Source organism: Geotrypetes seraphini, chromosome 9, assembly GCF_902459505.1.
Source record: "Geotrypetes seraphini chromosome 9, aGeoSer1.1, whole genome shotgun sequence".
In the NCBI taxonomy this organism is placed as follows: Eukaryota; Metazoa; Chordata; class Amphibia; order Gymnophiona; family Dermophiidae; genus Geotrypetes; species Geotrypetes seraphini.
Window position 1 is genome coordinate 25,706,827 of NC_047092.1, and position 21,078 is coordinate 25,727,904.

The following is a 21,078-nucleotide window of genomic DNA, read 5'->3' on the forward strand; positions in this document are numbered from 1 at the left end:
TCAGAACTGTGAATTGTTTTCACTTTTCATGTGTTGATTTAATGCTAACATGAGCTTGTGATAAGTATCTACACTAGAGAATTTCCCTGTCCCGTTCCTATGAGTTTTGTCCCTGTCCCATTCCTGTAAGCTCTGCCTTAACTGCACAAGCCTCAAGCACTTATGATTTTAAAAATGTTTGCGGCTTGTGCAGATGAGGACAGAGCTTAAGCATTGGTGGAATGAGGCATTATGACATCACAATCTGAGCTCTAGAATGTTGCTACTTATGATTTTAAAGTGTTTGAGGCTTGTGCAGATGAAGGCGGAGCTTAGGCATTGGTGGAATGAGGCATTATGACATCATAATCTGAGTCTAGAATGTTGCTACTTATGATTTTTAAAAATGTTTGCGGCTGGTGCAGATGAGGACGGAGCTTAAGCATTGGTGGAATGAGGCATTATGACATCACAATCTGAGCTCTAGAATGTTGCTACTTATGATTTTTAAAATGTTTGCGGCTGGTGCAGATGAGGACGGAGCTTAAGCATTGGTGGAATGAGGCATTATGACATCACAATCTGAGCTCTAGAATGTTGCTACTTATGATTTTAAAAATGTTTGCGGCTTGTGCAGATGAGGACGGAGCTTAAGCATTGGTGGAATGAGGCATTATGACATCACAATCAGAGCTCTAGAATGTTGCTACTTATGATTTTAAAGTGTTTGAGGCTTATGCAAATGAGGACGGAGCTTGCAGGAATGGAGCAGAGACAGGAAAAGAACTCGTGGAGACAGGACGGGGAAAAATTTGACCCCCGTGTCAATTCTCTAATCAACACTACAGTATTTCACTTTGATTAAACCCCTAACGTGGAGAATGGTTAAGCAAATAGATAAGTCATGTTCTCAGAAATGAGATAAATCCTACAATGATGGGGTGGTGCCCTATCTGTTGGGGTTTAGTGACATTTGTAAAGATGGAGGGGCAGAGAGGAAGAGAGATGCCGGCATCCCCACGAAGACGGCGCCACTGATATTGTATACAACCTGTAATTCTTTTTCTCTCCAATTTCAGGACTCAAAGCCTCTATTAAAATGTGTCCAGTTTTATCCTGATCAAAATTTTAATGAGCTAGTAAGTACAAGGCATGATATTTTCATAGAGGTGTCTTTCTAATTTGTAAATCTAATGGGAGGGGCACGCAGTGGCTTCCCCCATGCCTGTCTCATTAGCAGACTATGAACTTTTCTTTCGGGAACTTGCCCAAACCTTTTTTAAACCCAGCTGTGCTAACTGCTGTTACCACATTCTCTGGAAACGAGTTCTATTCTTTGAGTGAGAAAATATTTCCTTCTATTGGTTTTATAAGTATTTACTTCGTTGAGTGTCCCCTAGTCTTTGTAATTTTTGATGGAGCAATAAAAAAAATCTATTTTCACTTGTACCCATTCTGTACCACTCAGGATTTTGTAGGCTTCAATCCTATCTCCCCTTAGCCGTCTCTTTTCCAAGCTGAAGAGCCCTTTAGTCTTTCCTCATCCCCTTTATCATCTTGATTGCTCTTCTTTGAACCTTTTCTAAGTCTGCTATATCTTTTTTTGAGATACGGCTGCCAGAATTGAACCCAATTTACAATGGTAGCTCTGGCCACGCTTCTGTTTTGCCGCTGCATTTACACACACTAGGGGTACATAGTTATAGAATTTCCCTCTTAATATACTTTCCCTTTATTAAAAAAATGCTCATTTTCTTAGATGTATACATTCCCTTGTAAAACTGAAGCTTATACATGCTTTACATGGCAAAAGTAGAATATAGAAACATAGAAACATAGAAATAGACGGCAGATAAGGGCCCACGGCCCATCTAGTCTGCCCACCTTAATGTCCCTCCCCTACCTTTGCCCTGTGAAGAGATCCCATGTGCCGATCCCATTTGGCCTTAAAATTAGGCACGCTGCTGGCCTCAATCACCTGTAGTGGAAGACTATTCCAGCGATCAACCACATACTGTATATGTACCTGTTCCAGAGCAACTGTAAATACATACATGGTATCTGCCAGTTGTGTATGTACAGTAGATCACTGCCTGTATGTGCCCCATTATTGCATGTGTTAAGATTTTGTGTGATGGCAACATGCCTCCCAATGATGCCAAGTTAATAATGCATGGGACTCATTAATATGCGAACAATAATTTTTATTTTGATAGTGAATAAAGTAGATTTTTTTTTTATTTTTTTTTTTTACAGGTCTGGCACACCCTTCCTTAAATCCTTTGTCTTCCCAGGTCTTAAGCAAGTAGTAATGATTTCGCACAGGCCATCTGCTGAAGTTCAGAGCCTGCTCTCTGCCGCCCCCTTTTGACCTAACTTCCTGCTTCTGCAAGGGCGAGGTGCATCAGTAAGCAGGCGAGCCTGTGTGAAGATCTGGGCAGAAAAAGGATTTAAGATGGAGAGCGCCAGACCTGGAACCGGAGGAGGGGGGGTTGAGGGTGGCCCACACTGAAGGGCTCCAGGGTCCGGACTGCAGACTACAGCCTTGTCATTTGAGTAGCCTGATCTGTTTATGCACATGCAGTTTTAAGTCTTTGTCTCCCGTGAGTGGAGGAGTAGCCTAATGTAGCATTAGCCTGAGAACCTGGGGAACTAGTTTTGCGTCCCACTGCAGCTTATTGTGACTCTGGCCAAGTTACTTTACCCTCCATTGCCTCAGTACTAAATAAGTACCTGTATGTAACATGTAAACCACTTTTGATTTGTAACCACAGAAAGGTACTATAGAAGTCCCATTCCATAAGAACAAGAATAGCCTTACTGGGTCAGACCAATGGTCCATCAAGCCCAGTAGCCCATTTTCACACTGGCCAAAAACCCAAAGAGTAGCAACATTCCATGCAGTGGCTTCTCCCAAGTCTGTCTCAATAACAGACTATGGACTTTTCCTCCAGGAAATTGTCCAAACCTTTCTTAAAACCAGCTACGTTAACTGCTCTTACCACCATCTCTGGCAACATGTTCCAGAGGTTAACTATTTTCTGAGTGAAAAAAATATTTCCTCCTATTGGTTTTAAAAGTATTTCCCTGTAACTTCATCGAGTGTCCCCTAGTCTTTGTAATTTTTGACAGACTAAAAAAAATCAATCCACTTGTACCCGTTCTTCACCACTCAAGTTTTTGTAGACTTCAATCATATCTCCTCTACCGTCTCTTTTCCAAGCTGAAGAGCCCTAACCTCTTTGTAGTTTTTCCTCATACGAGAGAAGTTCCATCCCCTTTATCATCTTGGTCGCTCTTCTTTGAGCCTTTTCTAATTCCGTTATAACTTTTTTGAGATAAGGCGACCAGAATTGAACACAATACTTAAGGTGAGGTCGCACCAGGGAGCGATACAGAGGCATTATAATGTTCTTAGTCTTGTTAACCATCCCTTTTAAAATAATTCCTAGCGTCCTGTTTGCTTTTTTTTTGGCCACTGCTGCACATTGGGCGGAAGGTTTCAGCATATTGTCTACAATGACACCAGATCTTTTTCTTGGGTACTGACCCACCCAAGGTGGACCTTAGCATCTGGTAACTATGATTTGTGTTATTCTTCCCAATGTGCATCACTTTGCATTAGATCTATTTACTGGATAAATAACTTTTGAAAATTGTTCTCCCTTATCTATAAAGTTATGATTTTTCTCCTGTATTGAATAAGAGCTGATGAATAACTTTGGTTTTTCTTTTAAACAGCTGGAAGTGCCCCTTGACATTGTATTGACAGACACAGAATTGAGAGAATTAAGGTAAATGCTTTAACTGATTTGGCAGCTAAGGCTGGTGTTAGGGAGACTCAAGAAGATCATTGCCCTGGGCACTCGAACCTGCCTGGATCTAAAGGAGATGGAGCTTGAAGATGGGAATTGAATTTTGTGCTCCATGCACAGTTTTCTAGACAAAAAGCAGTTGTAAATTTTATGTTTTACTGTGGGAATACTGAGTTACTGCAGATTAGTCTAAATGATCAACTTTGCAAGCTGCATTGCTAGATATCTCTATTTTTTCCCCCTCTCTGGAAACAGTGGATTGCCAACAACTTAATGGAGTTGTAGGTTTTCAAAATGTGCTCAGCTTTCTCTCCCCCCTCACCCCAAGAAACCTTTACTCTTCAGTGCACGTTCTTATTTATTTTATTTGTTGGTATCTCATGAAGAGATTCACCCAAAGTGGTTTTCAAATCATTGAATAGTAATTGGGTACTCGTAAGTATTTTTCCTATCTGTCCCAGCAAGCTTACAATCTAACTGTGTACCTGGAGCATACTGGGATCGAACTCGCAACCTCAGGATGCCAAGGCAGCAACTCTAACCACTAGGCCACTGCTAACCTCTTTTGCAGCTTGACACCTAGTGGTTGTATTGTGAGACTACTGCTAGGGTTTGACTAGTACCATTTTGAACCCAACATTAGTAGGGAGAGGGGATCACTCCAGACCCATCCAAAAGACACCAGGGAAGGCCCTTATGGGCCAATGGGGGGGGGGGGGGGGCCTTGTGGGACCAAGGGGGTCTATTGGGGGGTGTCTATAGGGGGTGGTGGAGATTTCTTCTGGGGAGCATTTGGGATAGTGGAGGTTCTTTGGAGGGTCTGTTTGTTGTGGGATCAGGGATGGGTGCCATAGTTTAAAAACCTCCGGCCCATTTAAGATGACCCTTTGGAATATTGGTCCACCTGTTACCAGCTCAGGACTCCTAGGAAGGAAAACTAACTCCACCTCAAAGCTGTGGTGTTTGGTTTGTATAATGAGGTGTTTTGCATACATCTGCATACTTTGCACCTTATGTGGCATGTTTTGAAGTAAAATAATACACTTTGCATTTAGTGGCAAATTGTGTGCTGTACATTCAAAACACACATTAGAAGCTGTGCACCTTAATCCCTTATCTTGGGGAGAATTGGAGGTGTGCCTAGGGTTATCATATGTCTGGGAAAACCCAGACATGTCCTCTTTTTAGAGGACCATCCAGGTGCCTGGACGTTTTTTGTTTTTTTTAATGGGGAATCTCTCCAGCTTTAGCTGGCTCGCCAGAATCTCCCACTTATCTCCTCCCTGGCCATTGTAATTCAGTCTTCAGGCTACTGGCAGCAGCAATGAGATGATCCTGCTGCCGCCGACCTTCCCTGGAAACCACCTCCCTGTGGGTCCCACCTATGTGAGAACAGGAAGTTGCTGCAGAGAGGTGGGTTCAGGGGCAGGTCGGCGGCAGCAGGCTTACCTCGTTGCTGTGCTAGCTGCCTGAAGATTGAACTACAGCAGTTGGGAAGGAGGTAGGTGGGGAAGTCAGGAGCTATTGATGTTATAAGAGGAAGCAGCATTGGAGATTGAAGCAAGGAGGGAGGGATGGAGAAACAGCATGCAAGGAGAGAGGGCTGGAGAAGCATTATGAGAGGGAGGCAGTGCTGGAAAAGCATGGAGTAGGTTCATCCTGGATGGGAGGAGAGAGACAAAAACAGCAGGAGAGGAGGTTGGAAGGAGAGAGGGGCACCTGTGTGTGTGGTGGGGGGGGAAGTTGGGGGCTGGAAGGAGAGAGAGAGAAAGAATTACCCACAGGAAAGAAGGGTTGGAAGGAGAGAGAAACAGAAGCACTGGGTTGGAGAGAAGGAGAGAGAGAGAACAGCACTAAAAGGGTATAGAGGTTGGGGAGGGGGACCAAGGAAAGGGTGAAAGGTGGGTGGGAGTGTGGGCAGAATCATGCCCTCTTTTTTTTATTTTATTTTTATCTTTACAAATATGGTAACCCTAGGTGTGCTGGAGGGCATGGTTAACCTTGGGGGTGTAGCCAGCAGTCCATTTTATTGGGGGGGGGGCACACATTTTCCTTCCCCCCTCCTCTCCCACCTCTACTGTGGTAAAAATACTTTTGTTCGCAGAGATGCCAAAGATCTGATGCTCAAGCCAACCTCTCCCTTTGTGCTGCTTTAGGAGTGAGGTAGTCGGTGGCATTCCTCCAGCTCTCGGAGCATGCTGTTGATCTCATTGCTTCTGGAGCAGCATGAGGGGGCAGTTCAAGCAGTTAAACAACCATGATGGCATCAGTATTCACCACTATATATTTGAAGATATCTGGTGAAGTCTGGGCAGAGGAATCGCAGTATTGAAGTTTACTGGCCAGTATATTCAGTGGTACAACTTTACTGGGTAATTCTGCTCAGTATAACCAGATAAGTTGGTTAACTCTTAACTGGATATGTTCCTCTGTGTACTTTAGCAGAGAGTATGTTTTGCTTTCGTTGTGTGAGAGAATGTGCTTGTTTTCATTCTCGTCTTGAATCGGTTTTCTGTTCTTTCACTCAGACTCGTGAATTTTGGATTTGATACCTGTCAAGACCAGTCTCTGAATGTACACGTTTTTGCAAGCAAAGAAGGTACCGAAGGGCTTGACGCTACTGGGTTTGGTAAAAGATGCTACAGTAGTTGGATATCGAGGCGTCTGAGCGGGCAGGACGGACATATACCTTGGGTGGGGAGTGGTGGTGGGTGCCATACTGCCATCTCTACTGTCTCACAGCTGCAGCAGAGGAAGATCCTACACAGATGCATTATGAAAAGGAAAAGGAGACAGTCCTGCTGCCCTTGAGTATGAGTTTTCATGCAATATGAGAGGTGGGGGATATATCACTGGTGTACATGACAGTGCATGGCTTCGGGTAGTATATTGCAAACTGTGTGCCCTGGAGGATTCCAGGTGTGCCCCGAGATGCCGGCAAAGCATGTCCTGTAGTCAGCTGGTGCCTGTACCTCTGCGCCTTCTCCTCGCTTCTCCTTCTGCAGCACCCTCCCACTGGCGTTAAGAGGAGGCTAAGGGCCGCGGCTGGAGGACATCCGCGCATTTCCAGCCGCAGCCCCGAGATTAGTGTGCCAGTGGCTTAAAAAGTTTGCGGCACACTGGCTTAGGGGATAGATATTTCTCATATGAAGGTGTCATCCTTGCAGGAACAAATGGATTAGATAAATCTGTCTTCTGCTATATAATGGACAGTTTGCTTTACTGTTTGTCTCCATTGCTCAGGTTTTCAAGCATTTTTGGGGGGTAATTTTCAAGTCACTTATACGAGTATGGCGGGTAAGCTTGCACTTTCTACTAAGCTAAGCTTGAGGCAGGTGCAAGTTTCAAAAAGTTTCAAGTTTTTATTTAAAAATTTTTTTTTTTTTAAATTCTTTATTCAGTTTTAACTCTTGCAACAAGTGTACAAAATTCAATGAAATAATTTGTACAAATCACTTGACATTCTAACAATTATTGTCAAATGCATATAAAAAAAAGATTCCTCTCCCACCCATCCCATTCATCAGGAATAAACTTATTAAATCACATAACATACCTCCCCATCCCCACATTAAATATAGTCCTATGTAATAAAAAAGTGTCCAAGGTGTCTAATCATTAGAATATGCAATCAATGGCCCCCAAATCTTTTTGAAACTATTTTAATTTCCTTGCTGTATAGCAAGCACTCTCTCCATTTTATAAATATGGCAAACTGAATTCCACCAAAAGGTATAATTAAGTTTAGTATAGTCCTTCCAATTTCCAGTAATATGTTGAATTTGATTAATCGCTTTTACTTCTAAGCGACGTACATGGCTAAAAACATTTACAACTTTCAGGGAAACAATACAGGCAACAATACAGGACATACGCTACGAAAGGGAAAAAGGGTAAGAAATACAATAATTGATAGAAAATGAGAAAAAAAAAGGAAAATAAATCCTCATGAGTGCTTTCCATGTCCGCAACTAAAAGTACCTGAACTGTTCACTGGGCATGTAACTTATACCTGGAGTGAGGGGAAGGGATGGGGGTTTCAAAGGCCATTTTTTTTTTTTTTTTGTTGCCTTCAAAGTACATATGTCAGATGCCCTCTGAAAAAACACTAAGGGCTCCTTTTATCAAGCCGCGCTAGTGGGGTTAATGCACGTGACGTTTCATCATGCGCTAACCCCCGCGCTGGCCTAAAAACTACCGCCTGCTCAAGGGAGGCAGTAGCGGCTAGCGTGGCTTGATAAAAGGAGCCCTAAGACAAGCACTGCAAATCAGTTTATGTTGGGGAAACCCTTTGAGAGCAGTGATGACTTTCTCTTCGCTTCATTGGGACCTAACCCTCATTTATAGTGGTCTAAGGAAAATAATGCGTTTCTTATTTTTCTTTTTTTTTTTTTCCTTTGTAATGTTGTTCATTTCTGTATTGCTGAAGCGAGAGTAAATTCTTGTAAAATAATTCTAAACTGCAATAAAATAAAATAAATGAATAAAATTAACCCAGTTGTTTTTCTCTTGCAGGAGGTTTGTGTCTGTGCTACAGCTGGGCTTCACATGATAATGAGGTTATCTACTCTGTGGCTTTCCTACACAGAGGTATGAACATGCCTTAAATTAGTAATAAACTGCATTTTTAGTGCAAATTCTACTTTATCTTTTAATTTTTCAGAATTTTTTTTTTTTTTTAACAGCCTGAATATTTTACCCTTCTCTGTACTGGCTGTTAAATTCATGAAAAGGATTTTTTTTAAATTTTTTTATGTATATACCACTTATATCCTAAGTGGTTTTACATTCAGGTTACTTTATCATATTTCTCCATCTGTCCCGGAGGGCTCAAACTCTTATCTAGTGTACCTGGGGCAATGAGGGGATTAAGTGACTTGCCCAGGGTCACAAGGAGCAGCGAGGGATTTGAACCCATAACCTCAGGGTGGTAAGGCTGTAGCTCTAACCACTGCGCCACACATTCCCAGCCTGTGAACTGTGGGTTTTGCTGGAAAGAAATTCAAGAGATTTGTCAGCTTTAAAAAGATATGCTAAGTCCAGAGAAAAGAAAATACGAGGCTGCTATTGGGGGAACCCCCCCCCCCAAAGAACTCATCTTTTGAATTTAGGTGCCAATTTTTAGCCAAACTGAGTTTCAAAATGTTGGAGCTAAACTGTAGTTTTTAAAACTAAGGCTCATAAATTTAAGCCAACTATTCTTTTGGCTGTGTTAAGGAGCTTTGTGCTAAAAATCCACCCCACGCTTTCTGGCCCTGTCTAGGTTTTATTTATTTATTTATTTTATAAATTTATATACCGCTTAAAATTAAACAGTGTACGTGGTTTACATACACAATTTTAAAATGACGACAAAATAAAAGCAAATGCATGGTAAAATAATCATATAATAAAAAGGAAATACATACAATCCTCAGGGAAATAACCATAATGTGGAAAGAAGAGCTCATAGATAATTCATCAATTTTAGCTGAAATAACTAAAAAAAAAAAGGCATCAATGAATAGCTGCATCTTTAGTCATTTTCTGAACCTATCCTTTTCACAACAATTTCATATCTGACCCACTAAGGAGTTCAGAACTTAATCCCCGCACAACAGAAAGTCCTTTTACCTGTCTCACAAGTCTTGGATTCAAGGATATCTTCAGTAAAGCTAAACTCTCAGAATGCAGAGATCTTTTTGGTGTGTAGCTCAGTATATTACTTTTAGGTAATTCTGGGATGTTTCCATACAAAAATTGATGGCAAATCATCACTGCTTTGGATTGGACTCTGAAGGCGACCGGAAGCCAATGGAGTTTTTTGAGATATGGTGAAATATGGTCATATTTAGACACAAAACAACTAACCCAAGTGGTTTAGATATAGCAAAGTATAAAATACCACTTATTCTGAAAAGTACACTAAAGTGTTTCCAGCCCTTGTTATTCCAGGCTTTACACTATCAGCCTCAGAATTGGAGCCTACACACAGTTGTTAAACCACAAACTGAGATGGTCAGCGTAGTGTTCCTGCTCCTTGCCCCAGTCATCAGCCACAAAAATTGCTACTATCCACCTATTTACTTTTTTTAAATATATATTTTTCCAAGATTTTCTTTACATTACTTTACATTAATTAGCAAAAATTTTTTTAGCGTCTATATCTACTCAATTTTCCAACGTGCATTTATTCCTTATGTTGAAAAAAATTGACAGAGAATAACTTATCTCAAGCAGTCTTCGCTGTTAAGATGCTTTTTTTCAGACAGCTAATGTCGCATCTAATGCCTGTCTGCCGACAAGGCCAGCGTTTCGCGGGGTCTATACTCATCCGCTGCGTCAGGGCCAATGCCAAGGCATCATCACTACAAATAAAGCAAACTATTAAAGCGTTAGTTCTCCATATCCAGTCACTACTGGATTTTAACAAAGCGATGCGATACATCAATAACTCATTCAGTCAAAGATTTTCAAACAGTATCAAGAAAGACGCTGTCGCCATCTTGACACTGTTTGAAAATCTTTGACTGTCCTATAATCTGATCACCCACGATTAAGAGGTCCTGAAAGAATTTATGGGACTCAAAATACAAATGTTCCCAGATTTAGCCAGGGACACACAAAGGCGAAGAAAAGAGTTTCTTATGTTAAAACCAGGAATAATAGCTCTTGGAGCAAGTTTTTTCCTGCGTTATCCTTGTAAATGTGTTATACAATATGTTTTCTTCGAGCCTTACCAGCTGACAACTTTCCTATCTCTTTCTCGGCTTGAGAAGGAAAAGAATGGAGGAGTATAGAATAATTAAGATGTCCTCATCAGCTGTCTTGCATTATTTTCCTTAATAATATTTCTTTGTTTTTCTGTTTATAATTACATTTTGGATCTTTTGTGGACTTGAGCTGATTTAAGTTAATTGATATCTTGAATTTACAATAGTGCTGTGATTTTTTTTTTCCTGACTTAAAGCTTTCTGTACAAGTGCAATCTTGATTGTAATTTTTGAAAATTGAATAAATAAATAATTAAAAAAAAAAAAAAAAAAAGAGGTCCTATGAATCTGATCACCCACGCCTGTCTCTTACTGAAATCTACTGTTTAGAAAAAGACAGTAGCTTATTTTGTTCTATATGGGAATAGCTAATATTGAAGATAGACACATTCAAGTTAGCCTTTGGTAGGCCTTTTTATATATTCTTCAAGTCTTTTGGAAACATCCGTATTAGACCCAATTTCCTCACCCTGTCAGTAGCAATGGGGGCAAGTACTGAATGGACTGGAAGCCTAAGGAGTAGGAGAAGCTGTCTCCTACCCTCCCCCCCCCCAAAAAAAAAGAAACCTTTCTAAAAATTCAGACTGGAAGATATTAATGAAACGGTGAAAGTTGTCAAGCACAGGCACTGTGAATTGTACCACTATAGTGGGGAACATTTTTGTCAGACCGGGCAGCTCTTTAGAGGCACATGTTGCTTTCTGAAAGAGCTCGTTTTCCCAAAAAGATTGTAAGGAAGTCAAATAGCTGAAAGATGTTTGAACTAACTGGAAATATTTATTTTATTTATTCAATTTTCTATACCGTTCTCCCAGGGGAGCACAAAACGGTTTACATGGATTTATTCAGATACTCAAGCATTTTTCCCTGTCTGTCCCGGTGAGTTCACGATCTATTTAATGTAACTGGGGGAAAAGGGAGGGAGGGATTGAGTGACTTGGCCCAGGGTCACAAGGAGCAGTGTGGGTTTAAACCCACAACCTCAGGGTGCTGAGGAGCATGTTCTGATAAAGGTATCCTGGGCGTCATTTCAGGCCTCCTCTTGCATGCATTTAGAAATCCAATCCTGTTCTTTTTGTCAATTTATTTTATTACATTTGTTCTATCAGGTGGAGCCTTTAAACTATTTTCTGGCTGAAACTGGAAGCATGCATTTATTCTGTCATTCGACTTCTTAGGGCTTATCAGTGCATCCTAACATGGTTCAAGTTTCAAGTTTATTCATAGCTTGATATACTGGCCATTACATCTGGTCGGTTTAATATAATAGGAATAATAATAATAAAAAAAGAAAACATTTAAAATTTACTTAAAAAAGAATAAAAATAAAAATAAGAGTAGGGGTAATGTGTCCAAGACAAGGACGTAATTTGGACGGGTGGGAGAACAAGAGGAGAGAGAGGGAAGGGAGGATTTTAATTACATTGTATAAAATAAAAATAAAAGGAAGGAAATAGGGGAGGGATAGAACAAGAAGGGAAGGGGGACGTCTCCTCTTAAAAGCGATTCTCCATTTATTGTTTTGTTGGGTTTTGTTTTTGTATTTTTTCATTTTTCCTTATTTAGGGTTCTCAATTGGAATTTTGATAGGCGTCTTTAAATAGAAATGTTTTACGGTGTGTTTTTGAACTTGTTAAGAGAATTTACAGAGCGGAGGTGTAGTGGCATCGTGTTACAAAACGAAGGCGCAACTGCGGGGAAAAAAAAATGGTGTTTCTAGTATAGTATAAATCCTTGATTGAGGGGACTGTCAATAAGTTCTGATTAGTGGCTCTAAGGTGTCTTGTGTCTTCTCCAGGGTACAGCAAAACATTTACGGTGACAGTAGCGGAGCCAGAGTCTGGACTGAAAAGGGGCGTTCTCTTTCTGGATCTTGGTGAGCTGCAGTCTTCTTCACTGGCTGTTGGAATAAATAAGTTGGCAACTAGCCTGGCTGATCCCCCTGCCCTTGGCATCGGCATCATGTGCACAGCCAGAGCCCTGTAGATTCCCTTCCTTCAGGGTCAGTGTCATGTGTATAACTAACCTTTCTGATGCCCTTTCCCTCAGGGACAGGATCATTTGCATAGCTAACCCTGCTGATCCCCCTAGCCTTTGCCCTAGCCATCCTTTATTACACCAGCAGACAATGAGTTGATTCCCTTGAGTGGCAAATTTTTGAGAGTGGTAGTAAGTGCCAGGTGCAAGTCTATCCTCCAACAGGCCCTTCCCTCCCTCTGTTTGCCACTTGCATCTTCCAAGGTCTACACTACAGCCATAGTATCCAAGTTTCCAAGTTCATTAAAATTTTGTTATACCGCCATATCAGATATCAAGGCGGCTTTACATTTTTTTTTAATACACATCAACATCAACAGGGAGCTATTATACACATCAACATCAAAGAAACATCAAAAGACGAACAACCTGGATTAACATGACTGACCTAAACAGACTTGCATGAGAGGAAGGGGAAGAAGTGCAATCGATTGAAAGGAAAGGACAAAAAAGGGAAAACCAAAAGGACAGGGGAACAGAGGGTTCCAATACTAGTCCAGCCACCTAGGGGGGGACCAGACTAGTATTGGAATAAATTTTTAAAAAATTAAATTAAATGTAGATTCGGTGCTCTTCCAGGTTTGGACAAGTTCCTGGAGGAAAAGTCCATAGTCTGTTATTGAGAAAGACACGGGGGAAGCCACTGCTTGCCCTGGATCAGTAGCATGGCATGTTGCTACTCCTTGGGTTTTGGCCAGGTACTAGGCCACTGTGAGAACGGGCTACTGGGCTTTATGGACCATTGGTCTGACCCAGTAAGGCTATTCTTATGTTCTATGTTCCTCCCAGTTATGCCTGGTCCCACCCTCTCGACCCTCCTTCAACTCCTGCCGACTTTTCGTCCATCTCTGAAATTCACGGAGCAAGAAATTGCACAACATCTTTCCTCAGCCAAATCTACTACAAGCCCCTCAGACCCTATTCCTACCCCTCGAACCCATCTCTCATACTGTTATCCCTCACTCAACCTATCCATTTCCACTTCAGCTGTTCACGATTCCGTCAAACATGCAATAGTTAAGCCACTTCTCAAAAAACTCTCATTGAACCCTACCTGCCTGTCCAACTATTGCCCTGTCTCCCTTCTGTTCCTATTCAAGCTGCTCGAGCTTGCTATCCTCCATCACTGCCTTGACTTCCTTTCATCTCAACAGACTCTTGATCCTTTACAATCTGGCTTTCACCTCCTACATTCCACAGAGACTGCCCTCTCTCAAGTCTGCAGCGACCTGTTCCTGGCCAGATCTAAGGATCTTTATCTTTATCCTTGACCTGTCTGCTGTCTTTGATACTGTTAATCACTGCTTCCTTGATAACATTTTCCTTGTATGGATTCCATGAATCTGCCCACTCCTGGTTTGCCTCCTACTAGAGAATGACACGGGGAAAAAATCTGTCCCCGTCACCGCCCCGTCCCCGTCCCACCATCCCCTGCACCGCCCCGTCACCGCCGTTCCCTTTACCGCCATCCCTTTCACCGCCCCCTCACCGCCACTGCCATCCCATTCACCGCCCCGTCACCGTCCCCGCTGCATCCATATAAGCCTTAGTATTGTAATATTTAGCTTATTCCTTTCTTATAAATCAAAGTTCCTGCTGCTGAACTAGAGAAAGAGATGTTCAGCTGGCAGGGCTTTGTTTATAAATTTTTATCAACACAACTAATATACTACTTTATCCTAAAGCAAAAAATAAATAAATAAATATAATTTTTTTTTCTACCTTTGTTGTCTGGTTTCTGCTTTCCACATCTTCTCATTCAATTCCTTCCATCCACTGTGTGTCTTCTCTCTGCGTCTTCCATTTGCTGTTACTGTGCCTCTCCCTTCACCCCCCCTCCCAATTGGTCTAGCACCCATCTTCTTCCCTCCGCTCCCCCATAGTCTGGCATCTGTCTTCTTCCCACTCTGTCTTCCACATTTCCCTTGGGGGTCTGTTCCTCTCCACCCTCCTTCAATGTCTGTCCTATTCCTTTCCACCACCACCCTTCCCTCCCTCCTTTACCATCTGTTCCTTTCTACCACCCTTCAGCTCCTCTCGCGTGGCCTATCTATCTACCTTCCTCCCTCTTATTTTCATGGTACGTTACAATGTAATTTGTGCAAGCCACTGGAGCCTGCGAGCTCGGTCCCATCCCCACAAACCATCTCGCTTCTGTGCTCCTATTTTCCCCATTTCTAATATCTCCCCTATGTATCTGCCATTGCCCCCCCCCTGTGTCCATATACTATCCCCATGGCATGTCCCCTTTATGTCTCTGTCCCTATGCCCCATGCACATAATTTCCCCTCTTTCTGTTACCTTCCTGTGTCCAGATTTCCCCTGTCTTCCTCTTCCATACCAGTGTGTCTCTTCTTTTCAACCCCATCTAGCTTTCTTCCCTCTTTCTCCCCCCCCCCCCCTGCTTCTAGCATCTGGCTCACCTGCCTGTCCTTCCCTTTCTTTCCTGCTGTGAGTTTTTCTTTCTGTCTTCATCCCCTTGGCCCAGAATCCTTTTCCCTTTCACTCCCTCCTTCCAGTTTGAGCCGGGAACACAGGCGATCGCACGGTCCCCGCAGCCCCCACCCGCCTGCCCAATCGATCGTAGTGTTTAGCCAGCTCTCACCCTTCTCCTCACCTTAGTTTGCAGGCTTTCTTTTTCGGCGACCTGCATGTTTTCCCAAAGAGCCGCACACGCGCGGCTTCTCAGTGTTCAATCTTCTGCTCTGCTGCAGCTTCCTGTTTCCGGTTGCGTCAGAGCAGAAGATCGAAACTGAGCAGCAGCGGGTGCGCGGCTCTTTGATAGCGTGCGGGTCGCCGAAAAAGAAAACCTACAAACTAAGGTGAGGAGAAGGGAGAGAGCTGGCTAATCACTAGGATCGATTGGACAGGCGGGTGTGGGCTGCGGGGACCGCGCGATCCTTCATGCCTCACTGCGGGGACAAGACCATTCACCACTAGTTTTCGTTCCCTGTTTCGGCGGGTTACCCGTGGCTAAACGCGGTGGCCGCGGGTAAACCGCCACCGTGTCATTCTCTACTTCCTACCTCTCCCATCATACCTTTAGTGTATGCACTGTTGGGCCCTTCTTAGCTGCTATCCCGCTAGCGGTTGGCATACCCTCTTTTTCTCTCTCTCTACACCTCTTTCCTCAGTGCCTTGATCTCCTCCCTTGGCTTTCAGTATCGCCTATATGTTTATGACTCCCAGATCTCTCTCTCTCTACATCCTGAAATTGAACCTAAAGTCCAAGAAAAAGTCTCATCTCTTCTCTTTCATTGACAGATTATTATATAGCTGTTTATTTGCCTGGTCAGTTCCTGCATCTTCTCAACACACGGCATCCCGACCTTCTGTGCTTTCACTTGTTTCTGACAGGTACAGTAAAATTGCATTTACAATATTGTCAGAGCTAATGCATGTGTTGTTGTTTTTTTCCCCCTTTGTTGCACTTCATGATTGGTCCAGATGTTCCCACCCTATCACCCTCTGTCCTGAAACGTGCAGGTTGTCTTTGTGCTCTTTGTAAAAGCTCTGGAGTGTGAACAAACCCGAGGCTACTGGAGAGTTTTGGACTGAGATACTGAGGCCCAATCTTCAGACCGCAGGAGGCAGCCTGGCTACCAGCAACCAACATTGAATTTCCAGTTTGACCTAGCTGGGCAAGCTAATGTTTTTGTATTATTTTCAAAATTTTATATGGTATTTTTGTTCCTCTTGTTCCTCTTCTATGGAATGTTTATAGATTTTCATATGCGAGAGGCACTCAACGATTTAAACTTTCCTTCCCTTCTAGCAAAGGAACTGAAGGAGTCAAGAATTTTAGCCTTTCTCTGGCTTTTAAATTTCCCAAATTATGGAATGACCTTCCTTTAATTTTGAGGTGTCTCAGCTCTTTTCAATCTTTCCGTAAATCTTTAAAAACTTTTGTATTTGCTAAACATTTTGAAAATTAATCCTCTTGTGTGTTAAGCTTATTTTTTTTAACGTATTGTTAACCACGTCGAGCTTCCTCTGGTTGAAGACCCGGTATATAAAGTTAAGTTTTAGTTTAGTTTAAAAAGAGGGAGTGAGAGAATTTTTTGTATAATCAAAGAACACTACCCTGAAGAGTACATTAATTATTGTTTAATAATGCTATACATATGTAAAGATCAGCTCAGAGACGTGGGGAGGGGGGTTTGTGGAAAGAACCCCCCCTTTACCACCTCACCACCCAATCATTGCTACATCTTCCATGCTTTTAAGCAGCAGAAGGTGATTTTAATCTTTATAGAGTCTCATATAGTCAAAAAGACACTCCCACGGATTTCTTAAGATCTAGCAATGATTGGGTGGTGAGGTGGTATAGGGGGTTTTTCCTTCCGCAAAACCCCTCCATGTCTCTGAGCTGATCTTTATATATGTATAGCATTGTTAAACAATAATTAATGTACTCTTCAGGGTAGTAACTTTTATCTTAGGCATTTAAAAAAAAACCTCCATCCATAAAAAATTTGAATTAACAGTGCAAGGAACAAATAGTATTTCTTCTTCTGTCCGGGTGGAAGCAAGTTTCCCGCTAGTGACATCACTCCTAAGCCAGGGTATGTGCAGTATTACATTACATTACATTAGTGACTTCTATTCCGCCTTTACCTTGCAGTTCAAGGCGGATTACATAAGAATTGTTATGATCTTAATACATAATATTATTTATCCCAGGACAAGCAGGCAGCATATTCTTAACGCATGGGTGACGTCACCGACGGAGCCCCGGTACGGACTTTTTAACTAGAAAGTTCTAGTTGGCCGCACCGCGCATGCGCGAGTGCCATCCCGCCCGACGGAGGAGTGCGTGGTCCCCAGTTTCTTCGTTTCCGCGGAGCGAAGAAGACGCATGTTTTTTCAACGGCCGTTGAAAACGAGTTTTCTGCCTTCCTGCTCGCGTAAATTTTTCGGTTTTTATTCTCTTTCTTTTCGGATTCCTTATTTTTCCTTTAAAAAAAAAAAAAACTCTCGTCGAGTTTTCTGTATTTTTCTGGCCGGCCCCGGCGGGGCCTGTTGCCACCATACAGGCCTCCGGATTCAATTTTGCGGAGGCCGTGTTTCCCTTCATGCCCCCTCAACCGGGCTTTAAGAAGTGCCAGCGGTGTGCACACCCGATCTCTCTCACCGACCCCCACAATTGGTGCCTGCAGTGCTTGGGTCCAGAGCATCGGGCTGACACCTGCACCCGCTGTGCTACGCTTAAAAAGCGCATATTAAAAAATAGGCAGATCCAGCAAAATATTTTGTTTGGTACCGGATCTGCCATGGAACCTGCCGCGACGTCGACGGCACCTCAAAAGTCGGCACCGACAACGTCGACACCACCGGACCCTTCTTCAGGGTCACTGGGCCCAGGTAAGCCGGCTAAGAAGCCTTCCACTTCTCTAGAACGCCCTCCTGCCACGGTCGCGACGCCGACCCTTACGGCACCGCACCGACTCCGATATCGGTGAGTGCCTCGTCATCGGCCTCCTCATCGCTGGAGCGTAGAGCGGCACCTATGGTACTGAAGAAGAAAAAAGCGGTACCGGTGCCCCCCCTGGATGACTGCATCGCGGCCATACTCCAATCCCAATTACAGGAGCAGCTGCAGCAACAACTACAACAACTGTTGCCGGCCCCGCACCTTCCGGTACAGGACCAGTCCGAGCCTCACACTGTCCCATCGGTGTCGACCCCCTCGGTACCGATTAATACCTCCATGCCGGTGCTCTTGGCTGAACCACCTACAGTTCATACCCGTGCTGCTGCCGACCCTTCCTGGTCCCAGGAACGACACTGGTCTTCCTCACCCGGTACCGCCTCGGTGCACTCAGGCAAATCTCTCTCAAAGACCCGCCATACCGAGCCTTCCACATCGATGTCCAGACGTGCACACCCCGACGTTAGGGACCCAGACTTATGGGAAGACTCCCCGCACGGTACCGAAGAGGACGCTTCGTCAACCGACGAAGAACCCTCCATGACCGACACCGTCTCAAAACCAGAACAGTCCTCTTTCTCTAAATTCCTTAAGGAGATGTCAGCAGCTCTTTCTATCCCCTTAGAGTCCGACTCTAAAAAGTCTCAGGCTTTCCTCGATGCCCTAGACTTTGAGCAACCTCCCAAGGAATTTCTGAAGTTGCCCGTCCACGACATCTTACGGGAAACTTTCTATAAGAACTGGGAGACTCCCCTCACTGTTCCCGGGGCCCCTCGCAAACTGGATAGCTTGTACCGGGTCATTCCAATCCCAGGTTTTGACAAGCCTCAATTACCCCACGAATCCCTCCTGGTGGAGTCTACCTTGAAAAAATCTCAGGGTTCCAGTGTATATGCTTCCACCCCTCCTGGCAGAGAGGGAAAAACTATGGATAAATTTGGTAAGCGCCTTTTCCAAAATGCAATGTTAGCCAATAGAGCAAACAATTACACCTTCCACTTCTCCTTCTACATGAAGCATCTGGTGCAACAGCTCTCCTCCTTACAAAAATATCTTTCTGAACGTAAGGTCCCTCTCTTCCAGCAGCACATTTCCAGCCTACTCCAACTCAGGAAGTTCATGGATCGCTCCATTTACGACTCGTTTGAGCTGACCTCTCGCGCATCTGCCATGGCGGTGGCTATGCGCCGTTTGGCCTGGCTGAGAGTCTCTGACCTTGACATTAACCACCAAGACCGCCTGGCTAACGCACCTTGTCTGGGTGATGAACTCTTCGGGGAGTCCCTGGACTCGACAACCCAGAAGCTTTCAGCACACGAGACCAGGTGGGACACTCTAATCAAACCTAAAAAGAAGACTCCACCTGCTCGCCCCTACAGACAGCAGTCTTCCTACCAGCGCAGGTTCTCAGCCAGACCTCTCAACCCGCCTCAACAACAGTCTCGCCGTCCTCGTCACCAGCATCAACCTCAGGCTCGATCGCAGTCTCATCAGCCTGCCAAGCCTCTTCCTCCATCAAAACCGTCTCAACCCTTTTGACTCCTTTCTCCAGGGCATAGCCAGTCTCCCTCCATCGCTACCTCTTCCTCAGCCTATCGGAGGACGTCTCCAGCTCTTCCTCAGCCGTTGGGAGGTCATCACTTCGGACCAGTGGGTCCTCAACATCATTCGCCACGGCTACTCTCTCAACTTCCAGACTCTTCCACCAGACAATCCTCCTATCGAGTCTGCTTCTCACTCCTCCCAATCCCTCCTCCTCCTGAGGGAGGTCCAATCCCTCCTTCTTCTCAATGCCATCGAAGAGGTGCCTTCGGACCAAAGGGGTCAGGGATTCTACTCCCGCTACTTCCTGGTTCCCAAGAAAACAGAAGACCTCCGTCCCATCCTCGATCTCAGGGACCTCAACAAGTGTCTGGTCAAAGAGAAGTTCAGAATTCTCTCCCTTGCCACGCTTTACCCTCTTCTCTCTCAACACGACTGGCTATGTTCCCTAGACCTCAAAGAGGCCTACACTCACATCCCAATCCATCTGAATTCACGTCGCTACCTCCGATTTCAGATTCAGCACCGCCACTATCAGTACAAAGTGCTACCCTTTGGCCTCGCATCATCGCCCAGGGTGTTCACCAAGTGCCTTATTGTGGTGGCGGCCTTCCTCAGGTCTCACAACCTCCAGGTGTTCCCCTACTTGGACAATTGGTTGATGAAAGCACCTACGTCTCCACTTGTGCTGCAAGCCACTCATCATACCATCTCTTTCCTCCATCTCCTGAAGTTCGAAATCAACTACCCCAAGTCGCATCTGCTTCCCACACAGCGACTTCAGTTCATTGGAGCAGTTCTCGACACCACTCTGATGAGGGCGTTTCTCTCCTCCGACCGACAACGGACCCTGCTCCACCTCTGTCGTCAGGTGCTCCTTCATCACTCCATCCCAGCCCGGCAGATGATGGTCCTCCTGGGCCACATGGCCTCGACGGTCCATGTGCTTCCTCTGGCGCGACTCCACCTCAGGACACCTCAATGGACTCTTGCCAACCAATGGTCACAGACCACGGATCTTCTTTCTCATCCCATCTCTGTGACATCGTCTCTTCAGCAATCTCTTCAATGGTGATTGAACTCCTCAAATCTTTCCAGGGGTCTACTCTTTCATCTACCCCCTCACTCCATGATCATAACCACAGATGCCTCCCCCTATGCGTGGGGAGCTCACCTGGAAGATCTTCGCACCCAGGGACTCTGGACCCCTCAGGAACGTCAACATCACATCAATTTCCTGGAACTCAGAGCCATATTCTATGCTCTCAAGGCCTTCCAGCACCTTCTCTACCCTCAGGTTCTTCTCCTGTGCACAGACAACCAAGTCGCCATGTATTACATAAACAAGCAAGGCGGCACCGGATCTCCCCTCCTCTGTCAGGAGGCCATCCGCATCTGGACCTGGGCCACGGCCCGCAGTCTCTTCCTCAAGGCTGTCTATATCCAGGGCGAACAGAACTCCCTGGCTGACAATCTCAGCCGCATCCTTCAACCTCACGAGTGGACTCTGGATCCTCCCACA

At 44.3% G+C, this 21,078-nt stretch overlaps 1 protein-coding gene across 4 annotated transcripts in view; it reads left to right on the forward strand.

Moving 5' to 3' along the window:
* GSAP (gamma-secretase activating protein) overlaps positions 1 to 21,078 on the forward strand; it is a 114,262-nt gene that overhangs the window by 44,838 nt on the left and 48,346 nt on the right. For all 4 annotated transcript variants that reach the window (XM_033958261.1, XM_033958259.1, XM_033958258.1 and 1 more), the window contains exons 10-15: positions 1,059 to 1,118; positions 3,721 to 3,773; positions 6,323 to 6,393; positions 8,310 to 8,384; positions 12,345 to 12,422; positions 15,848 to 15,940. In XM_033958261.1, the coding sequence (XP_033814152.1) occupies positions 1,059 to 1,118; positions 3,721 to 3,773; positions 6,323 to 6,393; positions 8,310 to 8,384; positions 12,345 to 12,422; positions 15,848 to 15,940 (430 nt within the window). The remainder of the gene's footprint in view (positions 1 to 1,058; positions 1,119 to 3,720; positions 3,774 to 6,322; positions 6,394 to 8,309; positions 8,385 to 12,344; positions 12,423 to 15,847; positions 15,941 to 21,078) is intronic.